Below are 22,630 nucleotides of genomic sequence, written 5' to 3'. Positions count from 1 at the left end.
GCGTTTTAGTTTTTTGTTTTTTTTTGTAGATAAGTGTTTCAGTTAGCTTATTAGCAGTAGTGGAAATCCTACTTAATTGGGTTTCTCAAAAAAGCTACTTCAGAATTTTTTGGTCAGAGTAAAAAAAAGAAAGAAAGAAAACTGGAACCCGCGTTGCTGACCGCAAGCTAGTCCGTCAATTTCGCACCTAAAATGAAACACAAGGAGATCAGTCTCATTAATTAACCGAGCTGCTCCTCGATTCATTTAACTACTGCAAGACAGCCCAGTTTTCTTTTACTAACCCTGTCCCCTATGCCTCACGCTTCCTCACATGTAGAGAGAGACAGAGAGAGAGATTCCAATGCACTTGCAAATAGAAATAAATACCGAGAAGGAAGCTGCACCCATCTTTCCTCACTTGATGTTGATATATGAGCAAGATTATCGATAATCCCAATAATAATGTCGAACACTTACCAGATGCCACATCAATTCAACTAGAGTGCTTAGCACTAACAACAATAGGAGACAACTGCCTCTGTTTTCTTCTCAACAACCCGGGTCACTTTACACAAAGGCCATGTAAAGCTTGTTTCTCATTGCATTTGCACCAGGTCATCCAGGCCAAGTTGACACAAAAGAGCCAATGCAGAAGCTGCTATCTTCACGCATCCATCAAACAAAACTCTATTTTTTCACCATGTCAACTTATACATAATAATAATTATTAAGAAGGAAAGCAGTGTGAAGAAGAAGAAGAAAAGGAAGGGCTGTGGTAGAGAATGCAAGGGAGAGCACGAGCTATGCTGATACAGACGTTGCCCACGTTATTCTTAGCATTGACAGGACTTGATGATATCTAGCTATAACATTCTCGGCTTTGCCCGCCCGCTCTTTGGTGGGTGATGAACACTAAACAAACGTTACAGCCCAAAACCAGAACGCTAATTTGTGGAGTTAAGCCTTTTAGGAAGCAGTACCTTGCCTGGATCCATGATCAACGATCGACAACAATGTGTTATTCATGTTAACGACCGAGTGGCATCCCCTGAGCCTGTCGGTAGCCCCTCGCCGCATTCTGAAGCACAGAATCGAGGTCGGGGACCCATTGTCGGATTCCTCGTCGTCGCCCGGGGAGGGGAATGACAACCTCGAGCTTGAGGACCGCCGGCGCTGGTGAGTGCCTTTGGAGCCTATTGGAGAGAACAAGGAGGAGGAGGATGACGCCGGCGAGGATGACAGCGAGACGGACGGTGAAGGCGGTGCATGTGCCTTCCTCAGAGTGAGCCTGGGAAGGATGGTATGGATGAGCTTGGACTTGGAGGACTTCTTGGAGCTCGTGCTCGCCGGGCTCGAGTAGTACGAGGGTGGAGGGGTGAGGGGAGGGATGGTGGTGGTGGGAATGGTGTTCTTTGGCGTCCCAGGCTGGGACTCCCACAAGAAAGGCACAGACCCAGAGGCCACCCCATAGTAGACTCTGAAGGAAGAGTTGGCCGGAGAGCTCTCCTTGGAGAGGAGCCTGGTGTAGAACTTGTCATCCTGCCTTATTTGGAAGGACTTTTGGGGAAGATCTGAGCTTTTCGAGAGCATCTTTGGCTCAGAGGGTGAAGAGAGAGGAGGAGGAGTAGGAGGGTGGACTTTAAAGCCTCTTCAAAGGAGCAAACACCTCAGGCAAATGAATGCTTGATTTACGCCAGGGCTTTTGGGTTGTGGCTGTGAAGTACCCCATGAAGAAAAAGGCTTTGGACCCCCCATATAATATATAGTTATGGACTCAGCACATGAAGGCAAGGTTTCTGACTTTAGGAATAGTGGCAAGGTGCAACCTAGGATTTAAATTTTATCATGACCTTATAATAAGTGGTGTGAGCGAGGGGGCTAACATTTCTTAATCACCTGTGCCGTGGATCTTACTCCTTTGTTTAATTAGGATGGTAATTGACTAACTAACTAAATTGGAGACTATCGACCTCATGTGATGCAATAAATGCGGAGGTAAAGGAGATTGAATCACTGATGCAACCAAACTAAATAAGGTTTAGGGTCTGCCAAGTCGATGTGGTTGGCCATGCAGATTGGAGGATATAGATTTTAGAGGAGAGTGTTGGATAGAATTAATGCAGGAGTGGAAGACGAAGAAAAAGGATGGTTGCGAATAATTTGTGCTCTTGGTGCCGCAATGGATGGAGACTTTTTAAGGTTGTCTAAGAGCTCATGTCGCTACAGAGGCAGAGAAATTTTGAAGAATAAATTGATAGCTAATCATATAGGAATACTCCACCTGATTTTTTTATATATTTTATTTCTTAATTCATTAGGATGTATTTTTACTATATTAGTTTAATAAATTTGATTTTAACCAAAAGAAAAAAGAAAAACAGATTGGTGGCACAAATGATCTTTCTATTATTGAGAATTTTCAAAACCTTATATTCTAGGTTTGATATCACGTACCTTTACTTAAAAGGAGCCGTGAATGAAGAGAGCAGATTTAAGGCTTGACAAATATGGTATGGAGAATAGCTTACCAAATAATTGAAGCAGCCCGTCACAGCAATGATTTCATGTGGACCTCAACTTGAAGAACATGTACACAATGGTTCCTAGGGCGCTGGCCAGTTTCGCTGTTTGACGCTACGTTATACTGGATCTAAATTTAACCACCGATTGGCAAACATGGAGACACTTGCACTCCAAACCAGCTCAAAGATGGGAAGTTTAATTGGGAGAGCAACCCCATGACTGGACCGTGTGCAACTTCCTTGCCGACGTCCTCGCTAAGTTAGCTAACCCGAGAGGGCTGGTTGCCATACTGGCAACCTCAATCACTCTCTCGGAAAAATTTGCTTTGGGACCGCCTCTTCTACCACCAGACATAGCAATGGCCTGGATCAAGACTACCAATGAGCTTTACTGATTGAGAAGGGAAAAACAGCATATATGAGATAGGTTTTGTGGTGAGAGTTTACTTCGCTCCATCGAATATCCTACCTAACTCAACCTTAGTAAGATGGATTTTGTCAAACCAAAACCGAATCCGAGACGGGCATGGGTAAAATAAGATCCATCCCGAACCCAACTCGGATGTGTATGACTCTTTGCAAATCGTCTTTCCAAGATTAAAATAATAATAATAATTTTTATAATTTTACTTGACCCAACCTATCTAATCTGTCCGATCTAACTCTACCAACCTGCCCTACTTTGTCCTAATTAGTACCAAACAGGTAGAATAATAGCCTTTCCGATCTCTTGCCATTCTTAGGTACATTACATGTGGCTCCTAATGATCAAGTACAAAGAGGTAGCTAAGATTCATATATAGCATCTCTCATGTACTACAGATCCATCTAAAATTGATGAACCGTTCGAAGATAGAACAGCGACTTGACAGTGGAACATTGTTTATAAGTCAACTAGATATAGGGGCTGTTTGTCTAATTGCCTCGCATGTGTGGGAGAGGTTTTTTTACATAATAGCTTAGGGGTTTGAAGCGGCTCCCCGGCACTGAAATACTTGGAGCACGTGCAGTCGGCCGAGGGCCATGCGTGTGGGCTTCCGCCATCTCTCCTATTCCTTTTTTTTTTTTTTTTTTTAATGTATTCCACCAAGGAGATCCCAGATCTAGGCCGTAACAAATGATATCTTATTCATTGTCACAGTTACAGTAATAAATACTCCACGTCAGAGGCCATTTATTTCATGCAAGACGTGGACGGCATTTCATGTTAACGACTTAGGAAAAAGGTTGGGAAGTCAATCCCTGGCTACGGAAGTTCTTACCGTTTCTTGGAGGCAGTGATGGCCCGTTCTTCACTGCGTCCAAAGATTCTCCCCTAGGCTCCTTCCATGGCTACATGGTTTTTGTTTTCTGAGCCCACAGCTGGAAGCCTCCAAAACTAGACATTCAAATACTGGTTTATGATGGTATGAAAGGGAAACGAGGAGAAAGCATGGAGTTTTTTTTTTGTACATTATGGATTAGGACACCTTGTGTAAGCTTTTCAAAGTCTAAAGATGAAAGTGATGGGTTCGTCTGTGCATTTTGTGATTTAGAGACTGGGGTCTATGGGATTAGCCCACCAATTAGTTTAGTGGAAAGGGATGTATGTTAAAAATTTGCAAGAATTATTGATGGTATCTCATCAGTACTGGACTCAGTGATTGGCATTCTTAATGGGCGCCAGGGATTTTTATCCCTAGATTTCAAGGTTCATTGCCTGATCTACTGGAAGCATGGTACTTGTGCAAAGACCTTGAGGCTGTTGAGCTTTATGTATGGAACAAAGATATGATAGGAAGCTTCGGAAGTATATTTAACAAGTTGCAACTAATATTTGATTTAACATTATTGGATTATTGAGAATCCTTTCATTAATTCATCGATCAATTTTAGTGATAAGATACATTCATATCCATAAGAACTAATCATCTTATCCTGTTTTGGGATAAATGCATTCACCATGGATGTTAGCTCCTTTTCTTTTTTCTGAGAAAGAGAGGGGGGAAAGAAAGAGGAGGACCTTCTGCACTATAATTATTTAAGTCCAAATTTTTAGATACACAATATCATGATATTTTTAAGCAAATTTCCCATTAAAGAATTTTAACAATTTATGTGCTTTTCAAATGCATGTATTACTATTTGAGAAATGATAAAACTTTATGCTGCATGAGCCACACCTCTCTTAAATGGATCCAATATCTAGTATACGTTTACAATAAGTAGAGATACGGTGGATATTTGCATCATGTTCTTTTTGCCTGCAAATGCATGAAGGTTGGTGTCTTTTTTATGTTTTTAATTTTTTTGAGTTAAGGTTTATTACCTACATATGCATCTAGGTCAAGCTACTTTATGCAATATGAGTTACATACACAACCCTCTTGCTTGGTGGCCTTTTTTATTTAAATAATTCAAAAAATTGGCCAATAGAAACATGCATGTGCTCTCATAAATTTTTGGCAAAAAAGTTGCAAATATGATTTGTTATTGTGTCATCATGTCGATGATCAAGTATTTGTTTCAAGTGCCACAAAAGCCGACTCTAAAATGATTTCAAGCATCAGAAACTCAATCTTAATTCCTAGGATCATTTGTCTCGTAATACCTTCCCTCTCTTTCTCTCTCTCTTTATTTTTGGAGCAAGTTGGTGCCTCAATAAATCATATCAATTTTTCTAGGGCTGATACATGGATGGTGAAAAGCCATAGTCAGAACTTTGATGTCTTCAACTGGGGTTCTTTAATGGCGCAAGCATGAGCCACTTGGAGAGTTGAACGGGCCAGGATGGTGTATAACTTATAAAAAGAAGACAGCCCATGCAATTTCTGAATTGCAAAATATCAGCTTTGATGTCATTCCCTTGTCTGAGAATTGAAAAATTCTAATGTGATATCGCCTAGAATTGGTCCTTTTGATGTTTGGCTGTTGGGACGGCAGCATCTAAAAATTAACAAGAGCTTCAACAGCATCCCTAAATTTGGGTTTGAATTTTCATCTTAAGTCTGCTTGTTGTGATGTAATCTCATCGAGACTTCAAGTTGATTAATTAAAAAAAAAACTGCGTTTCTCTGATAAAAGACAAAAAAATAATTGTTAATAGTTCAGAAAGAGAAGTAAGAGGCATTGCAGTCAACAAGCAATGAAGGTAGCCTCCTCTTTCGGTCCAATCAGGTTAAGAGCTAGCCTTATCTCTCTCCACATTGAAGCCTTGATTAATTCATGGCTTCTCTGCCGATCAAAGATAGAAAGCCACCTTTCTTGAAATGAGCAAACAGTGTGAAGCAAAACATAGACGAGGAGCAAGAAATCATAGATTCTACCTCAAACGATGTCTTGATTTAGAGCAACTTGGAATGGCTCCAAATTAAAGCGGTCTAGAAAACACTTGTGAGAAAGTTTTGGAGGCCAAAGGAGCTGGTTAACAGAACTGTGCTTCTACATATTAGAACAAAAAAAGATCCATCAGATCAGGCCTAGTCCACCATTTTCCGATGTCTTTATACGTAAGCTCATCGTCTGGGCTATTATCTTTCAGCCCAGTTGGCTAGCCCACTAACATTACTAACTAGAACATAGGTTGGCAAAAATTGGGAAAGCTCATCATGCAGAAAGAGTTCTGCCAAAGATGGACCGAGAGATAACCTACAAATTGCATCAGAATTTGCAAATAATTTCCTTCACAAATCAGATCATGATGTAAGACTTTTACAAGAGAAGTTTAGCCTAACTTGCAGCACAATGAGAATTCTTTATTGCTTTAAAAGAATCTTTTTCTCTAACAAGAAATTGGAGAGCTCGAGCATGTAACAAGCTTATCTATGTTGTTGGTGCTATAGTTTTGTTTCTTTTTTTGGGGGATCGGAGTTGGTGCTATAGTTTTGAAGGGAAGCAAAAATCAACTAGTGAGTAAGAAAGTCTGCTGCACATAAATCATGAGATGCAAAGCAAAAAGCTTATGCTTGCGAAGTAGCAATAAAGGTGATTTCCTCTTGTTTGATCAACATGGAAGACTAGTCCTTGTTAGATTTTTTTGATTTAGATGTTTAAGAGTACAGAAACTGGAAGCATAGCAACAAACAAAATTCATATTGTGGCAAGACAAATGTTTAAGAAATTCAAAAAAGAAGAAGAAAAATAAAGGAATTAGTCTTTGGTTTATAATTATAGTTTTTGTTGTAATATTGGAAAATATTGGACAATAGGTTAGAAGTTATGCATGAACCATGCTCGTGGATCTCAAACTAAATTGTATTCTAGTAGTTGCATATTTCTTCCATTAGAAAGAGGATCCATGTTTTAAGCTTAGCATGTGTTTTTCAAAAGATTTATGGAAACAGTGTCTTCGCATGTAAGGTAAAGCTACATACTCTTCTCAAAACCTACAGTGCTCGGAGCCTAGTGTATTAACTCTTTTGAAGCCTATTATTTGTACGAGATAAATAGAACTTTCTATTAATATTATCTAAAAATAAATGAAAAAACATGTCTAAATAATAATCCACAACTCCACCTTTGTCTCGGTATTTCATATCGAAAAGCTCCTAAAATTTGAAGTCCAGAGGCCTAGTGCCATGAGGAGTGGTTTAAGCTTTGGCTAGTAGGGATAGCCAGAGATTTTTACTACATTGTATTGCTCCTCTCCAAACTAACCAAAAAAAAAAAAAAAACACTCGGAATAAATAGAGTTATTATGATATAGGTTTTACAATAAACAACACCATTATGTCAGTTTACCACATTCCCTCAATAAAAAATTAAAAATATGATCACTCGCTTGAGATTTACTTTTTGTTTACAAAATGATGTTTATGTTAAATCCATAATCAAAAACATCAAACAACTTTAACGTTATCTTTCGTCTCTCCTTTTACAACTTTGTGAAAAGCTGGGTCGATCTCTTCCGCCTAGAGCCGTTGATATTCTATAATTGGGTCGGTCGACCGTTGGACCTCAAGGGCCCAAGTCAACGAGACCCGTTAATGGCATTCTTGATAATTATGTCATATCCTAAGGTTATTATTGTCATATTAGGTTTCTTGGCTGCACTCCGAATCGCCCAACGGTCTATTTCTTCTCCTCGCGATTCGAGTCGTCTCTCACGGTGGCCAAAGCAAAAGCTAACGGGCAGAACTCTGACATAAAGGACCTCTGTTATCGCCACGCTCTTTTCTCAAAAAATTTCCATTCTCTCAAATTGAAAGTATCGACATTGGAGAGAGAGAGATAGAGAGAGAGAGAGAGAGAGAGAGAGAGAGAGAGCGCGAGCGAAAGACTGGTGTAGGAGTATAGATACTAAAATTGAGCGTGTAGGTATTAGCTTCCACGGCTACTTAAGGGCAATTGCGGAACGACAATTTTCCCTGAGAAATAAAAAATCAAATCCTTTTCCCTCTTTCTTTCCTTTTTCCGTTCTCCCTCTCGTTTCACTTCCACAGTCTCTCGCTCTCCCGAAATCGTTCTAGGGTTTCGATTTCTGCCAAACCCTGAAGAGGAGAAGAACTAGAAGGAAGAATAGAAGTGAAGGATCGGTCATGGAGGTAGTCATGGATTCGGCTTCGAGCGGCGCGGAGGCCACCGGGCCGCCAGGAACCCTAGTTTTGGACAAAGGTCCGGAGGCGGCGGGAAGGGCGGAGATCGACACCTCGGCGCCGTTCGAGTCGGTGAAAGAGGCTGTGGATCGATTCGGGGGCAGCGCCGTCTGGAAGTCGCAGCTCAAGCAGCTGTTTTCTCCCGAGGTTAGTCGATATGGAGTTCAAGATTCCTCTTTTTCTACTGTTCTTGTTTAATTGTTCGCTGTGTTAGGTTTTCTTCTCTATTTCTTGTTGCAATTTCTTAAGTCTTTCTCTTTTTTTTTTCTGCTGCGTTTTCTTTACCTTATAAAAGTTCCTTTTCTTGCCTCCGTTTTCTGAATTTTGTTAACTGTTCAAGAAAAGGAAAAAGAATGATAGGTGAAAGATTCTGATAGATTTATGGGAAATGCATAGATAAACTGATATGTTTAATAGGTTGTTTCATTTGCCATCAAGATTTTTTTTTTAGGAGTACCTTTAAAGCGTAATATCTTCATGCATTTAAGTTTTAGCTATTTTTGTTGGGAGAAACCTTTCTCGTTCAACCCGATTGCAGGTATCATTTAGCAGTTGTATGTAAACTCTAAAGTATGCATTGCATACCAAATTTTAGATAAATAGATGTCTTATTCTTCTTGTTGTTTCTTCGCAGCACATCATTTATCTTTAGGCTTCATATGTAGCTAGCTCGTGCCAGTTATGCAGCTTGTATCTCCCTAAGCGTCAGCTTTTAGGAGTCATGGAATACTAGATGGTGAAGAGGTGCAGTTCCAAAATCGCCGGTTCTCTGTATGTTATGGAATGGTCGGTGATTACATGGGCCCCACCATCCACAATACATGTATTTGCAGTGATTTAAAACTAGACCTCCCCAGTTTAACCTCGAACTGGAGAGGATCCGAACTAAATTACGTACACCTATTTGTTGCCCTTCAGCCCAAGAATGCATTAGCATAGTAAATAAAATATTTGTGTGGGTTACATAATATGTTTGATTGTCATGTTTTAGAAGTTCATAGGGAGTGGTGGATTTAGGGGTCCTTACATCATTCCTGTTCTTACACTTGTCACCTATGAATTATTGTTGATGTACTTTATTGAGTACTTGTGTTGATGTTTATATGGATTCAGTGTATGATTACATGTGGGAGATGAATATTCATTGCACCTGCTGAGTGAATCAACAATTATCATTGTGGGCCTTATCTCTCTACTATTCTTGTTAAACCGAAATAAGCAAAGAGAAATGGTCAGCAGAGACAAATATGAAAAAAGAGCGGTAGTAGATTCAAGTAGGGATATATGAGCACATGACAGGTGTGGGATTGGATGAACAAACAAGGGGTAGCTTCATCATGGCCACAAAATAGTTTGTTATAATAATATTTCATAAGAGTGAAAATAATTGATTCAAGATGGTTGTTGATCATAGAATGGCGTGGAGCTTCAATCTTCCTCTTTTTTAATGAAGCATTGATTCCACAATTTTATAGAAATATCCTTAATTTATCCACATTTGGTTTATCAATTTAGAACAAAATTAAATAAAAGGTGAATATGCCCGTTGGTCATATACAAATATGTCAGCAATTAACCTTGTTTTGAGAATTTGCATATAAGCCCTCTCTATGTTTGATTAATTGCATACAAATAGACACATATTTTACATATTTGCAAATAAAAGACCTCCTTATTCTAGAAATTGCCCAATAGGACCCCGGTTAACTTTCCATTAGTGAAATTGAAATATTTATCATGTTTCTTTCCCTTCCCCTCGTCAATCAACCCTTTGGAGCTTCTAACTTGTGAGCTGCATTGCTCCTCAAGTCTATTATCTTCAAATTTGAGATAGAATTAAGATCTAAATTCTAGTAATGATGTTGGTCAGAAAAATTAACGATAACGACAAGAATCTTACCATTTAGAACCTCTAAAGAGCCGATTGAGGGGCAGAATGGGAAAAACCTGATATATTCCATTATTAAGAAATTTGGGGGATATTTTTAGGATAAGAGAGGTCTTCATCTGCAAATATCCTAAAAACAAGTGTGCCAATAATGATGTGCAAACATTTTGTTTTCTCAAAATGCCCATATACTAGAATACTCTTATAATGTTTCATCTATTAAAATCCTTCTCATTACCCCTATCTCATAATACCTTTGTCAAAACCTCATGCAGAATTTCTATATAAGTGTTGCCAATAACAATGTGAAAACTTTTCCTATTCTTAGAATGCCCCTATCCTAGAATACTCTTATAATGTTTCAAAATTTATCTCAAAACATCCCCATGAAACCTCCTCAATGCCCTTATCCCAAAATACCTTTCCAATGCAAAATATCTCTATTAATATTTAAGATATCTTGAACTTTCTAAACCTCTTCGTGAATATTGTTTTCCCACTTATAATGTTTCAAAATTTATCTCAAAACATCCCCATGAAACCTCCTCAATGCCCTTATCCCAAAATACCTTTCCAATGCAAAATATCTCTATTAATATTTAAGATATCTTGAACTTTCTAAACCTCTTCGAGAATATTGTTTTCCCACATGCTTGAAATGGGAGAGCTGCAAAAGAAGTGATATTGCCGCTCTGGACTCTTAAATTTTCCTAGGAATTACACTTTAAACAGTTATCAAAACAATTATATGTAAAGACAAATAATAAATAAAAATATTAAGAAACTTTTTTGCTCTTCCTTCCCTAGTCCCGTCAGCAATTTAAACATGTGCATCGAAAGGCCTCTTCTCAAGAAATGCATTATAAGCTTTATGATATAATGTAGATACTACTATCATCTACATTTAATTAGTTTCTCTTTTTTTTCACATACAATATTATATTTATCATCTATTATTCAAATTTAATTATTGTATACTTTTAAAATTTTTAAGCATTTCAAATTTCAAACTCTCTCAAATTTGCAGATAATTTCTAGATTCTAATGGTAGTATCAAATTCTTCCTAAACGTAATAAGGATACAAGCTCATGACAACGACAATCATGCATGACAATAAATGAGATTCACCAAATCAGCTTAATAAGGATACAGCTCATGACAACAACAATCATGCACATCAATAAATGAGATTCATCAAATCAAATTGATGTGCATGATTGTCGTTGTCGTGAGCTGTATCCTTATTAAGCTGATTTGGTGAATCTCATTTATTGATGTGCATGATTGTCGTTGTCATGAGCTATATCCTTATTATAAAGAAGATTATGAACATCTATTACTGTTACTCACATAGGAATATATACATGGGTATGGCTACAATCATGTCCTAAGATCAAGCTAACTGAGCTGTACAATAGTAAACACAGAGACAAAGATAACAATAAGCTGATTTGGTGAATCTCATTTATTGATGTGCATGATTGTCGTTGTTAATGAACTATATTCTTATTAAACTGATTTGGTAAATCTCATTTATTGATGTGCGCGTGATTGTCGTTGTTGTATCCTTATTAAGCTGATTTGGTGAATCTCATTTATTGATGTGCATGATTGTTGTTGTCATGAGTTACATCCTTATTAAGCTGATTTATTGAATCTTATTTATTGATGTGCATAATTGTCGTTGTCATGAGCTGTATCCTTATTAAAATGCCTAATTTGTGACTATGTCCCAAAATACTCTTATGAAGTCATGGGAGGAGCAGGCTAGGGTAGTCCTATAAAAGCAACATGAAAAATTGCTCAGATATCTACAAGTGAGGCATATTTGGATTGTGTTATAAATTATTTGGCTAAACCTATTGATGTTGAGAGGTGAAATTTCAGCTTACGGATCTTGGTTAATTAAATCTCTGACTACTACTGCTGCCCCTTGCTTTCTTAGGCAGAACACCTCTGACAAACACCAAAATATAAGCGATAATTAGTGGGCCAATGAAACCTCTCAAACAAAGGCTTCTATAGCTAGTTGGCCAAAATGTGGATCCTAAATTGCATGAGCAATAGGTCCCTCTTCCCTGTTCTTTCTTCAGCTTCAGTTATGGGAGAAGGAACTGAGAAGGAGGTACTGGTTTTATGATGGGATGGCTCAGATGTTCATTTCGATTTATTATGCACCTTAGCATCTAGCATAAAATAGACCTCTAATATGAATTTTTTGCCTTTATAAAATAAAATTAATGATTAATATATTTTAATTTTAAATTAAAATTTTAATAAATTATCTTAAATTCAAAACTTTTAGCAGTTAGGCACATTTGCGCGTGCCTTGTTACTTGTAAAAGAGAAATCTTTATATGCAATTTATTGATAAAAGAAGGGTTGTACAAAAGCCCCCTCCTATGTTACCTTTGACCCTAATAACATGACTCGATAACAAGCAATCAAAATTGATTCTCAGTTACTGTACTTGCGAGGGTCTTTAAATCTGTTTTGAAGTGTATTTTGATGCCGAACATATCAATTTTAAGCTGAGAATTATACAATTTTGGTCTGGAATTTGGAGAAACGTCAATACATACAACACAAAAACATAAACTTAATTGCTTTCCTTATTTATCTGCCACTGATTTCATAATTTATACTTTGCCTATGCAAGCCCTTTAAATTGGAAAATATCTTTTTAATTGTTCATGATCCATCCATCGAAGTCTTAAAACATTTCTTCTTTCTTTCTGATTCTTGAACCAGATAGTGATAACCCATCCTTTTCTCTTTTGTCAACTAGTTTCCATTAGGAGACCAATTTGGAATATGTTGGATCAAAAGTTTTGCTTGCTGCAGAAAGTTGTGGAAGAAGTAGTTACAAAGTGTAAACAGAAGGCCTCAGCTAACCTAACCTACTTCACTGTGGCTTCCTGTCCAATAGTAATTCCTCCAGAATGATTTCTTATAATCATTAAATTCCATACACTTCTTTGGTTCCTCTATCTCCTTTTCAAGCTCATCAACTTAAATCTAATTATACTTGTCAGAGTTGTCTCGTGCCTATGCACATATCTTGGCCATATAACTGTTTTCTTTTGTTATATTCTAAATCAGTGGTGCCCCCAACTTCCATACTGTATTTATTTCAGATTCCATATTTCCAATTTTACAACACACATTTTAGTGTTCTCACTTCTGTTATGCTCAAAATTCAGAATCTGTATTGTCATTTCCCCCCTTTAAGTTGTACTAGTATTTTAGTGTTCTCACTTCTGATCATGCAACACTCTTAGAGGCACATTTCCATTTCATCCTTCTTCCTTTATTCCTAATTGAGCCACTATTATCTATCTTCATACATTGGCATAAATTGATCTGTTATTAAGAGTGTGGTTGCTTCTATAGTTTCATGTATGTACATTGTAACACATAGAAAGTGCATGAAATTTATGGCCTTCGTAGTAATGGATCTCTGACTTGAATATGGCACCTTTTTCTCTCTTAGAAACATGATTGCTGTGAGGATTTTGATGTTATAAAAGTGAAGGAACAGACTGCACAGTTAGAGAAGGATCTGATTTTGAAAGAAAGAGAAACACTAGATGTATTAAAAGAACTGGAAGTGACCAAAAAAATTGTGGAGGGTTTAAAATTGAGGTTACAGAAAGAGACCTTTGAAGATGCTAATGCCCTGGCTGTGAATTTTGATAGTACAAACGTGCATCCTGTTCCTGAAACTGAAGAGCAGGGTCCAATAAATCTCAGGAACCATGTGGAAATGGACGGTCCAACTATAGAAGCAAATCAATCTCCAGGGCTGATCTTAATGGAGCTGAATGTGGCGAAGGTGAACCTGAGCAGGAGAACAGGTGATCTGGCTGAACTTCAAGCTTCCATTGTATTACTCAACAGTAAAATAGAAGAGGAGAAAGTCTTGCTGGAGAAAACCCAAGAGAGTCTGACTGCTAATACTGCTAAAATTTCATCACTAGAAGAAGATCTGAATCAAACAACACTGAAGCTTCAAATGACCAACGATTTAGAAAGTAAAAGGCATGAGTATCCCTCAGATATTTCAAGGAAAATCAAACAAATGAATTCTGAGATAGAGCAGTTTAGGAGGATGGCTGAAGATAACAAGTCTGAAGTTTCGAAGCTGACCAAGGAGATTGAGCAGGCAAAAGCTAGCATCAAGACAGCTGAAATCCGATGGCTTGCAGCCAAGAAGATGGAAGAAGCAGCCAAAGCTGCAGAAGCTGTTGCTCTTGCTGAGATCAAAGCTCTCATGAGCAGTGATAACTCAACTGGAGACCTCCAAAATTCTTCTGCAGTAACTCTGTCAATTGAAGAGTATGTCAAGCTTACTCATAAAGCTCAAGAGGCTGATGAGATCTCAAGAAAGAGGATTGAAGCTGCGGTGCTTCAGATAGATGAAGCAAACCAATCTAAATCGGCTTTGCTGAAAAAAGTGGAGGAAGCAGCAGCAGAGGCCAAAACAGCTAAGAAGACACTAGAAAGGGCCTTAAAGAGGGTAGAGGCTGCAAACAGAGGGAAGCTTTCAGTTGAAGAGGCTCTTCGTAGATGGAGGTCCGAACATGGTCAGAAGAGACGCTCCATTCATAACTCCACAAAATTCAAGAACTACTACTCAGTTCACCATAGAAGAGACTCTCGCATGCTAGATGTCAATGGGTTGGATTTGGTTACTGATGGGTCGAAGAGTGCCCTAAGGCCACCATTGTCTATTGGGCAAATACTCAGCATGAAATTGATGGCTCCTGAGGAGCATGATACAGTTAAATGGAAGAGAACAACTGAAAAGCCAAAGGTTTCGCTGGGTCAAATGCTGAGCAAAAAGCAAGGTGTTTTGTCTCCCAAGATGGCTGAGGATGGATCTGCGCATAAGCAGTTCTCTACAAAGAGAAAGAAGTTTGGATTGGTGGGTTTCTCACTTCTCTTGACAAAGCCAAACAAGAAGAACAAGAAGAAAAGGCATTGTTAAAGAGTCCAAGGTAGCTGTGAGCTGAGGTTTTCTGCTGTTGTCCAGGGACATAGTCTACCTTTATATGAACTAGGGACAGTCTCAATTATTTTTCTTTGTAATATGGATAGATGGTTGTGAAGTTGCTTCAGGTGTATAGTATTAGTGCAGCTGCAAGATTTCTTTTCCAGCTAAATTTAATTATCAGGCCATTTTGCAATCTGTGTTAAGGCTCGTGCTTGGCTTGAATTTGGGTTCCATTATTCCACAATGGCTTGCTCCATCTGGAAAGTAATGAGTTTGAGATTCACACACTTTTGACTTGATTAAGCTTGAAATATCAATATATAAGTAAATATGTTGTGTAAAAGTGAGATGTAGTAAACAAAAACTCAGCAGGTGGTGGGTAGAAAACTGAGAAAGATTTCTATATCTTTCCATTATAAACCATGAATTCACCCAGTGGACCTCCCACACAAAATTGTTGCGTGAGGTTTTCGGTGTGATGAAGCACGTGAAGTATGTTAGTAGAAAAGAGACTACGCGCGCCCTTAATTGTCGTCGTCGATATGTCCGAGTGGTTAAGGAGACAGACTTGAAATCTGTTGGGCTCTGCCCGCGCAGGTTCGAACCCTGCTGTCGACGTTTATTTGTTTTTTTTCCCTAAAAGCTCCTCTAGCCGGTCACGCTTCCTTCTTTTTATCCAATCCCTACCCCATGGCAATGGCGGCCGCCTCCCTTCCCTTCCGTCGGAGTTTCGAGAGGAGGAGATCCGAAGTCCCCTCTAATCTTAAGCCTAGGTACGAATCGACATCGTTATAAGAATTAAGTTTCGTTGGAAAGATTTTGTTTTGGATGGTAAAGTCATCTTTTCTTTGGTTATAATATCTGTAATTTTAATGATCTGATGATCTTTTTTTTTTTATCGGTAATGACCTATAGAAAGAGTCACCGGTGGCTGTCATCTTGGGGCGAAATTATTGTTTTTCCCAAATTCATTAAATTTGAGATGTTGATTTTGTTTTGAACGGGAAAGTGAAGTTTTGTTCTTATTGTGCTTCATCTCTTAAATTGTCTAAATGATGACTTCTCAGCAGTGAGGGAAGCTATCACCTTCATGATGGTGTCTGCAGGGAACTTTTGCACCTCTTATTCTTATGATGATGTTTTCGGATTGGACATCTTCAAGAACAAGTTTTACAATCCGAAACTAAAACCCCAAATACTAAGTTAGTTGGGGTGGTATCTGTAGCCATCTGTTTTTAATAGTAACTTTAATCTGATTCCATTTTGAAATTGTAATAGAGATTGCTGCCAAAGGATCAATCTTTAGAGATTTGGAGACCTGCCAAGATGTAACAAGATACAGCTTCCATAGGTAGACCTTTCGTAACTCTTAAAATTGGTTTTCTTATAGATTCATTGTACACCTAAATTTTGTCGCTATTGCATTGAAAAGTTATATAAATGGATCGTTGATTGCTGGAATTGTCAGTTTATTGGCGTTCAGGGCAAAGTAATGTTGCCTGTATTTCTGATGATCTTAAAAGATAGTTTTCATATAATTCTGGATGATTCTATTTTTGCAGTTGATGTTTGCATAACAATAAAGTTTAATGATGCCTTTAAAAGTGATTGCAAACTGAAGGACACATAGTTAACACCCTTCTGTTATTGGTTCAGTTTATGCCTACCTAAAAGCAAAAGAAGTTGGAATATTTGTGTTCACCAATCCAAGAATGATGTCCATGGATTATGTGACTGATGTAGAGATGATTTTGTTTTTGTTGTGGGAATGATTTTTTTTTTAACAGTCTAATGCGAGTAAATATGACTTCCATGTGTACTTGACAGGTATAATGGGTTTGAGAATGAGGTTCATGCTTCTTCTTATGCTGGCCAGCTCTGCCTGTACAAATGCTAGAGATTTGTTAACCTTGGATATCATGGGTATGTCATTAACAATCTTTCTTTATTATGTTTATCACATCCCCTTTGATCTGTATTTTTATATTCAATCTAACATTAAATGCTACACGTCATTCAAGCATTTAAGTAATTGAGGTAACTAATATGAGTAATGAAATTATTTTCAGAATGAAGAATATTATAAGAAGATAAATATACATAGTCAAGGTAGTTCTTTCAGCTTCAATTTTCTTAGTATGAGTTGATTGAAACTATTTTTTGCTCTTTTCTTTTTCCTTTTTCTGCTTTTACTCTTTTCATGCAGATTTTGCTTGTGAAAAAAATTCCTTTTATCCATGCGTATATCTACTATTTAGTGGAAAATTTTGGATATAGATGTATATTTTATGGGATTTTGTCCTTAGATTGTAGAATATTATCAAAAGGTACATAACGATGTCATATAATTGTGGTACCATGTAACCTCACATATTGGCAGTACTACCAAAAATATTAGCAATTTTTTGACAAATAATAAAGGCAATTTGTTCAGGTTCTACTTATTTATGTACATTGCAGTTTGATGAGTATGAAGTTTTTCTGTTCTTCAAAACTCTAGTCTTTACCAATGTATTGTAGACAATTACATGATATTGAGGTAACTAGTTTGACTAATGAAGTTTTCATGGCAAAGTTTCGGATATTGTAAAATGGCGCTATATCAGTTTTTAGGTCTGGTCGGTGCCATTATTTTTCCCCACTAACCAATTACATTACGACCACAGAACATAATTCATCTTGCAAATTTATGCTAGAGGAACTTGATTTTTCTAGTTAACATAAAATGTTGAAGGTCATATTTCGAAGCTTATAAAGGGCCTTTATTAGATACAACAAGAGATTGACTTAAGACAGATAATCATTCTCTTTATCAATGATAAAATCACCTTATCTATTCAAACTTATATGAACTGCATTCAGAAAAGATAATAAGACACCAAACAATCTGGAAATATGGAAATTAAGAACTATAAGTTTCATACTCTAGTTACTTTAGTTGAATCAGCTTAATAGGCACCTTCAGCCTGGAATATCAAGAATTTCATAATGCGAATACTAGAAAATTTACATTTTTCTTGTTAGGAATGATGATTCCCTTATCTTTCCTGCAATATTAGGGATTGAAGCAGATAAGAAACCTAACATATAAATTAAAATAATCTAGTCTTTTTAGTCTATCATAGAATTTTGAATACCTCAACAAGGAAATTGAGGAATATTGATAATGTGTGTTTTGTGTAAAACTATCTCTGGACCCACTGCATTATGATTCAGTATTATACAGTTTGTCAACTAAATTGGAATGAGTTTTTTGGAGCTTGTTGCTGAGCATCTATTGTAGTCTATAATAAGACTTGAATTAGCAAGTCCATTAATACTTAAGCATCTAATTTTATGTAATTAAAGCAATGTTTTAAAACCTAGACCGCTCTTCGAACTGGAAAAGTGACCAGATCATGGGTTACTGGCTTAGTTGTCAGGTTAACCAAAATCAAACCATGATATTATCTTGACATAATAAATATGTATATTAATAATTATTATGTATTAATAATTATTTATATATAAAAAATTAATTAAAGTTAAAATATATATATATAAATAAAAATAAAATCCAAGTTTCATTAGCATTTTCCAGACATTTTTTAGTACTCTTTTTGGATCCATGAGCAGAGTGTCTACGAAGAATCCCGACTAAATTAATTTTAAAAAAAATCATTAAATTAAGTTGTGCTTTTCCTCCAACATGCTAAAATTGTCAATTGGGAACTTATTCATAGTAAACAAAGTTTATCGAGTTAAAGGTTAAAGATTTGACTATCTAATGAGACGAGTGGTGGGAAGTGGATGAAAGAATAAGAGAGACTGAAGAAATGAGAGAAAGATCGAGTGCAAAGAGGAGAAAGGGACATGGAGAGGGGCAAGCAGACAGTTTGCTACCAGCCTACTGTTCGGGTGCGATGCCAAGAGGGTTGGCAGCAAAGAGGGAGAGAGAGAGAGAGAGAGAGAGAGAGAGAATATGGTGCTACTCCTAGGCTCTGGTTGTTAAGGGGGCCGAAAGCAGAGAGGGAGGGGTATAGATGTGGGGTGGAGGGAAGAGGCTTGAGAGGTGGATTGGTTGGTTGGTGGGTGGGGGGGTGGGAGAGAGAGAGAGGGAGAGACAAAGAGGGAGTGGGAGAAGGGGGAGAGTCACAATGAGAGATGGGAAGCATGCCTAATTTCAAGTTCCATGGGAGTTACTGGTTGTCTTCCGCCTCCATCCTCCATCTTCATTCTAGAGGAAGAAGGCATTGTGCTCGTGCCAGTGAGAGAGCAATCAAGTCAAAAACCCAAACCTAATCCCCAATTGCAAACAGAGAGGCTGAGTTTTATGTATCTCAAAAACTAACCAGTTTGTTCAAACTTGGAGCGGTTCAAACAAATTGCTAGTTTAAGCATGGTTTGTTCTGGTTTTAATGATAGAGGTTAATTTTCCTCTCCTCACCAATTTTATGGGCATATCTGGATGAGAGCCTAACAGGTTGATGGTTCAACCAGTTGAACTGGCTGGTCCAGTCTGGTTTTTAAAATATTGAATTAGAGAATCCTTTAACTTGATATCCAGAAAAGTTGGTGATTCTTTTTGTATTTCCTGTTATGCCAGTGGATTACAAGATACAAAGTGAAAATAGAATGTCTGAATCAGTTGCAAGGAATCAAGAATTGTGCACACTATGTGAAGAATTTACTTCCCAGGCTATATACCATCTTGGTGAGAATAAGACCCAGGCTGAGATTATCAATACCCTTCATCAAGCATGTTCTCGTCTGCATTCTTTTGAAAAGCAGGTAAGCTCATCTTGTTTGGCCTATGTAAACTTGTAATCCAAATATCACTTTCTTTATCTTTTGAAATGGCGATGATGGTTTTGTGCTCTTAAACATATTTTCCTGGTAGTGTGTTTTGTTAGTAGACTATTACGCACCTCTTTTCTTCATCGAGATTGCTACGATACACCCAGAGCAATTCTGTGAGAAGGTGAATTTCTGTAAAAAGACAATATTGATTCCTTTGCCAAAGCGTGATGATGCCTGCACAATCTGCCATCATGCTGTTGTGGAAATTCTTACCAAACTGAAAGATCCTGACATGCAGGTATGCTAGTACCCTTCTGGTCTATGCAGTTTCATAACCAGGTTCTTGCTTGCATCTTATGCTAACAATGATCTCTGATATTCTGGTTGGGAGATTCTGAAAACAGTCATCTTCGAAGCATTAAATTTTCTGTTGTCTAGATAGTTGTTATATGTTCTTCACTGTTATCAAATTCACTACATGCTATTAAATGTGTAACTCTCTCTTACTTTGCAGCAATACACTTTCATATTTATTCATTTATGAAATTGATTCTACATGTCATGCAGTGGTCACTTAATGGTACATATACTTACCATAGAACGTTATGGTGCCATTTTTGCATCCATCAGTATAATTATATATAGTAACATACTGATAGATACTTAAGAGGAATTTGAAGATGCAATGAAAAAAATGATCTTTTCTAATATAGACTATTCTGTGTGGCTTTGATGTAATAGCATATCCTATACAGCTTTATTGCAATGACTAGAAATGTTCCAAGCTTCAAAGTAGATTTTTATTTCTTATAAATACATATATTAGCTATAACCAACAAACAACAAGCCCAAGAATCTTGTGCGGTCGGCTCTAAAATTGACATTGAACCTTTCAAATGGGCGCCAAAGTACTTGCCTGAGAAGATCGGCCCAAGACATGGATTTTAAAGTCATTTAACTCTACCTCATTAATTGCTTTGGTTAAATTTATGTGACCAGGGAGCAACCCTCCAAAGTTCAGAGCGTTTATAGACAAATTCTAGACAGAGAGTGTAAAAGGCAAGGTTTCTAATGCAACCATCAATTGCCCAGGACTCAAATTTGGTTACACACGATTGTTTCTAAATACATCATATGCAATAAGTCCTGCATCTCAAATACATGCTTATTCTATAATAACATTGAGACTGGACATGGTACTATGTATTTCTACTGCAAACTACAAATTAACATTAAACTTGCATAAATTCGCATAAATGATGACATCTCTGGCATTACGTGCATTTCAAAGGACTTTACAGTTACAACTTCAATAATATTGTCTCTCATACATACCATTTTGTGTAAGGTATAATAGATTGCTTAGTGATATCAATTGATGGTAGGTCAATACTTGTTGATGCGTGATCTTTACCCAATATCAGAATTGTATGGTGTTGGTGAAGCCACAGTTTGTGATACAGAGTGACTAAGGACAACATAACTTGGCCGTGTTAGAGTACTTTCATCTTTACTGGTTAACAGCAACGTTCTTAAGACTATTCCCCACCAAAATTGTACTTGACAGTTGTTCTCTGTTCCTCTTTTCAACTAACTTATGATGTGGTCACATCTTTTGCTATCGTAATTGATCTATGCAGCTTAGGTGACCTCTCATTTTTTCCTCGACCATGGCCTCTTTTAGAGTAGAAAGGATTTTATTGCTCTGCACAAGTTGTTAAGAAATACAGTTTGGCCTCTCAGGATTTCTTGCACTGAATTTATGGAGGCATAATTATTGCTTAAGCATAGACATTTATTGCTTAACGTGACCATCTATTTTCTTGTATGAAAAATCTGCAGCTTGAGATAATTGAGATGCTTTTGAAAGTGTGCAACAAGGTGGAGAATTTTGTGCAACAGGTAAGCAACATACTGCCTATCTGCTAGATGATCAAGTATTAAGTCACACAAGACCTGCAACCACCAAATACTTTTAAATAATGGTGGAATTCCTAGTAATCACTAGATAACTGGGGTGTTAAATTTGTAATTCAATTTATCCTGTAGGCTTTGCATTTTGAAAATTGAAGGTGGTGTTGACCTTCGTTGTTCTCTTGTGATTTCATCTGTTTTTCTCATTTCCTTGTGCAGTGCAAGAGATTGGTCTTCGAATACGGTCCTCTAATCATGGTGAACCTTGAGAAGTTTCTCGAAACAACAGATGTCTGTGCTTTAATCCATGCATGCAAAGCTAGTCAAGAAGTGGTGGTGAGTTCAGAATTACTAGCTGTTGCTTGAAGCTATAGAAGTACAGTTACCCGAGCCCAAGAGGAGGCAGTACAAATTGAATTTGTAAAAGATTTGGATTGGGAAAAGAAGTTGCTATAAAGTAACATTTTGCCCTCCCTATTGTTGTTAAGCCTGTAATTTTAAGGTTTGCATCTCCGTATTTTGCCATAGTTGCAAATTGCCTCTACCATTGGATTGTAACATTGTTGGTTAGATCTGTATATGCTATCATTTGTCTACTTGATTGCAGCTTCTCCAACCCGTAAATAACTTTGTTTCTTAGATGCACTTTCAAATGGTCACAGCATTGTCTTCGTGGCTTCCCGCAAGGTTACATCCCATCTTCCACCTTCAAATTTGAGTTTGACCCTCCCATCTTGAGGTTGTCCCAAGTATTATTTACCAGCACCTCCTTTTACTTGCCTCCAACACGACCCAAAACCATAAGAAGGTGCAGTGCTCTATTTATCTCTCTGCTTTGAACTTGTATCAAAGGTTTGTAAGGCCTCTGTCCTATTCATCGGGCAATAGGCGTTTATAAGAAAAATAAGAACGAAAAACGTCTATTACTTTTTGTACGTACTTTTTGAAAATGGTCAGAAAAAATATGCTGAATTT

At 37.4% G+C, this 22,630-nt stretch overlaps 3 protein-coding genes and 1 non-coding gene across 6 annotated transcripts; 3 read left to right on the top strand and 1 right to left on the bottom strand.

The window, feature by feature from the left end:
• Window positions 1-645: 645 nt before the first annotated feature.
• LOC103696560 (putative protein TPRXL) lies at window positions 646-1,696 on the bottom strand. Its single transcript, XM_008778232.4, has one exon. The coding sequence runs from the start codon at window positions 1,570-1,572 to the stop codon at window positions 949-951; it is 624 nt and encodes a 207-aa protein (XP_008776454.1). The 5' UTR covers window positions 1,573-1,696; the 3' UTR covers window positions 646-948.
• A 6,143-nt stretch (window positions 1,697-7,839) lies between these two features.
• Window positions 7,840-15,160, top strand: LOC103696555 (WEB family protein At2g38370-like). Its single transcript, XM_008778228.2, has 2 exons — window positions 7,840-8,224; window positions 13,460-15,160. Exons 1-2 carry the CDS (start codon window positions 8,021-8,023, stop codon window positions 14,954-14,956), a joined length of 1,701 nt encoding a protein of 566 aa, XP_008776450.1. The 5' UTR covers window positions 7,840-8,020; the 3' UTR covers window positions 14,957-15,160.
• A 338-nt stretch (window positions 15,161-15,498) lies between these two features.
• On the top strand, window positions 15,499-15,580 carry TRNAS-UGA. Its single transcript has one exon. It is a non-coding gene; the product is annotated as a tRNA-Ser (tRNA).
• Window positions 15,581-15,622: 42 nt separating this feature from the next.
• LOC103699662 (prosaposin-like) lies at window positions 15,623-22,279 on the top strand. 3 transcript variants are annotated; one of them, XM_039132988.1, is made up of 7 exons: window positions 15,627-15,735; window positions 16,241-16,313; window positions 16,790-16,885; window positions 19,548-19,732; window positions 19,842-20,039; window positions 21,584-21,643; window positions 21,875-22,279. In XM_039132988.1, the coding sequence occupies exons 3-7, from the start codon at window positions 16,795-16,797 to the stop codon at window positions 22,019-22,021; spliced, it is 681 nt and encodes a 226-aa protein (XP_038988916.1). In that variant the 5' UTR covers window positions 15,627-15,735; window positions 16,241-16,313; window positions 16,790-16,794; the 3' UTR covers window positions 22,022-22,279. The 3 variants fall into 3 exon arrangements, with proteins under 3 accessions (XP_038988918.1, XP_038988916.1, XP_038988917.1); XM_039132990.1 differs by lacking the exon at window positions 21,584-21,643 and having other exon boundaries at window positions 15,623-15,735; XM_039132989.1 differs by lacking the exon at window positions 16,241-16,313 and having other exon boundaries at window positions 15,630-15,735.
• Window positions 22,280-22,630: the final 351 nt, after the last annotated feature.

This window comes from Phoenix dactylifera, chromosome 13 (genome assembly GCF_009389715.1).
Source record: "Phoenix dactylifera cultivar Barhee BC4 chromosome 13, palm_55x_up_171113_PBpolish2nd_filt_p, whole genome shotgun sequence".
NCBI lineage: Eukaryota > Viridiplantae > Streptophyta > Magnoliopsida > Arecales > Arecaceae > Phoenix > Phoenix dactylifera.
The sequence above is the reverse complement of the archived record's forward strand: the minus strand, read 5'-3'. Positions and strand labels throughout refer to the sequence as shown.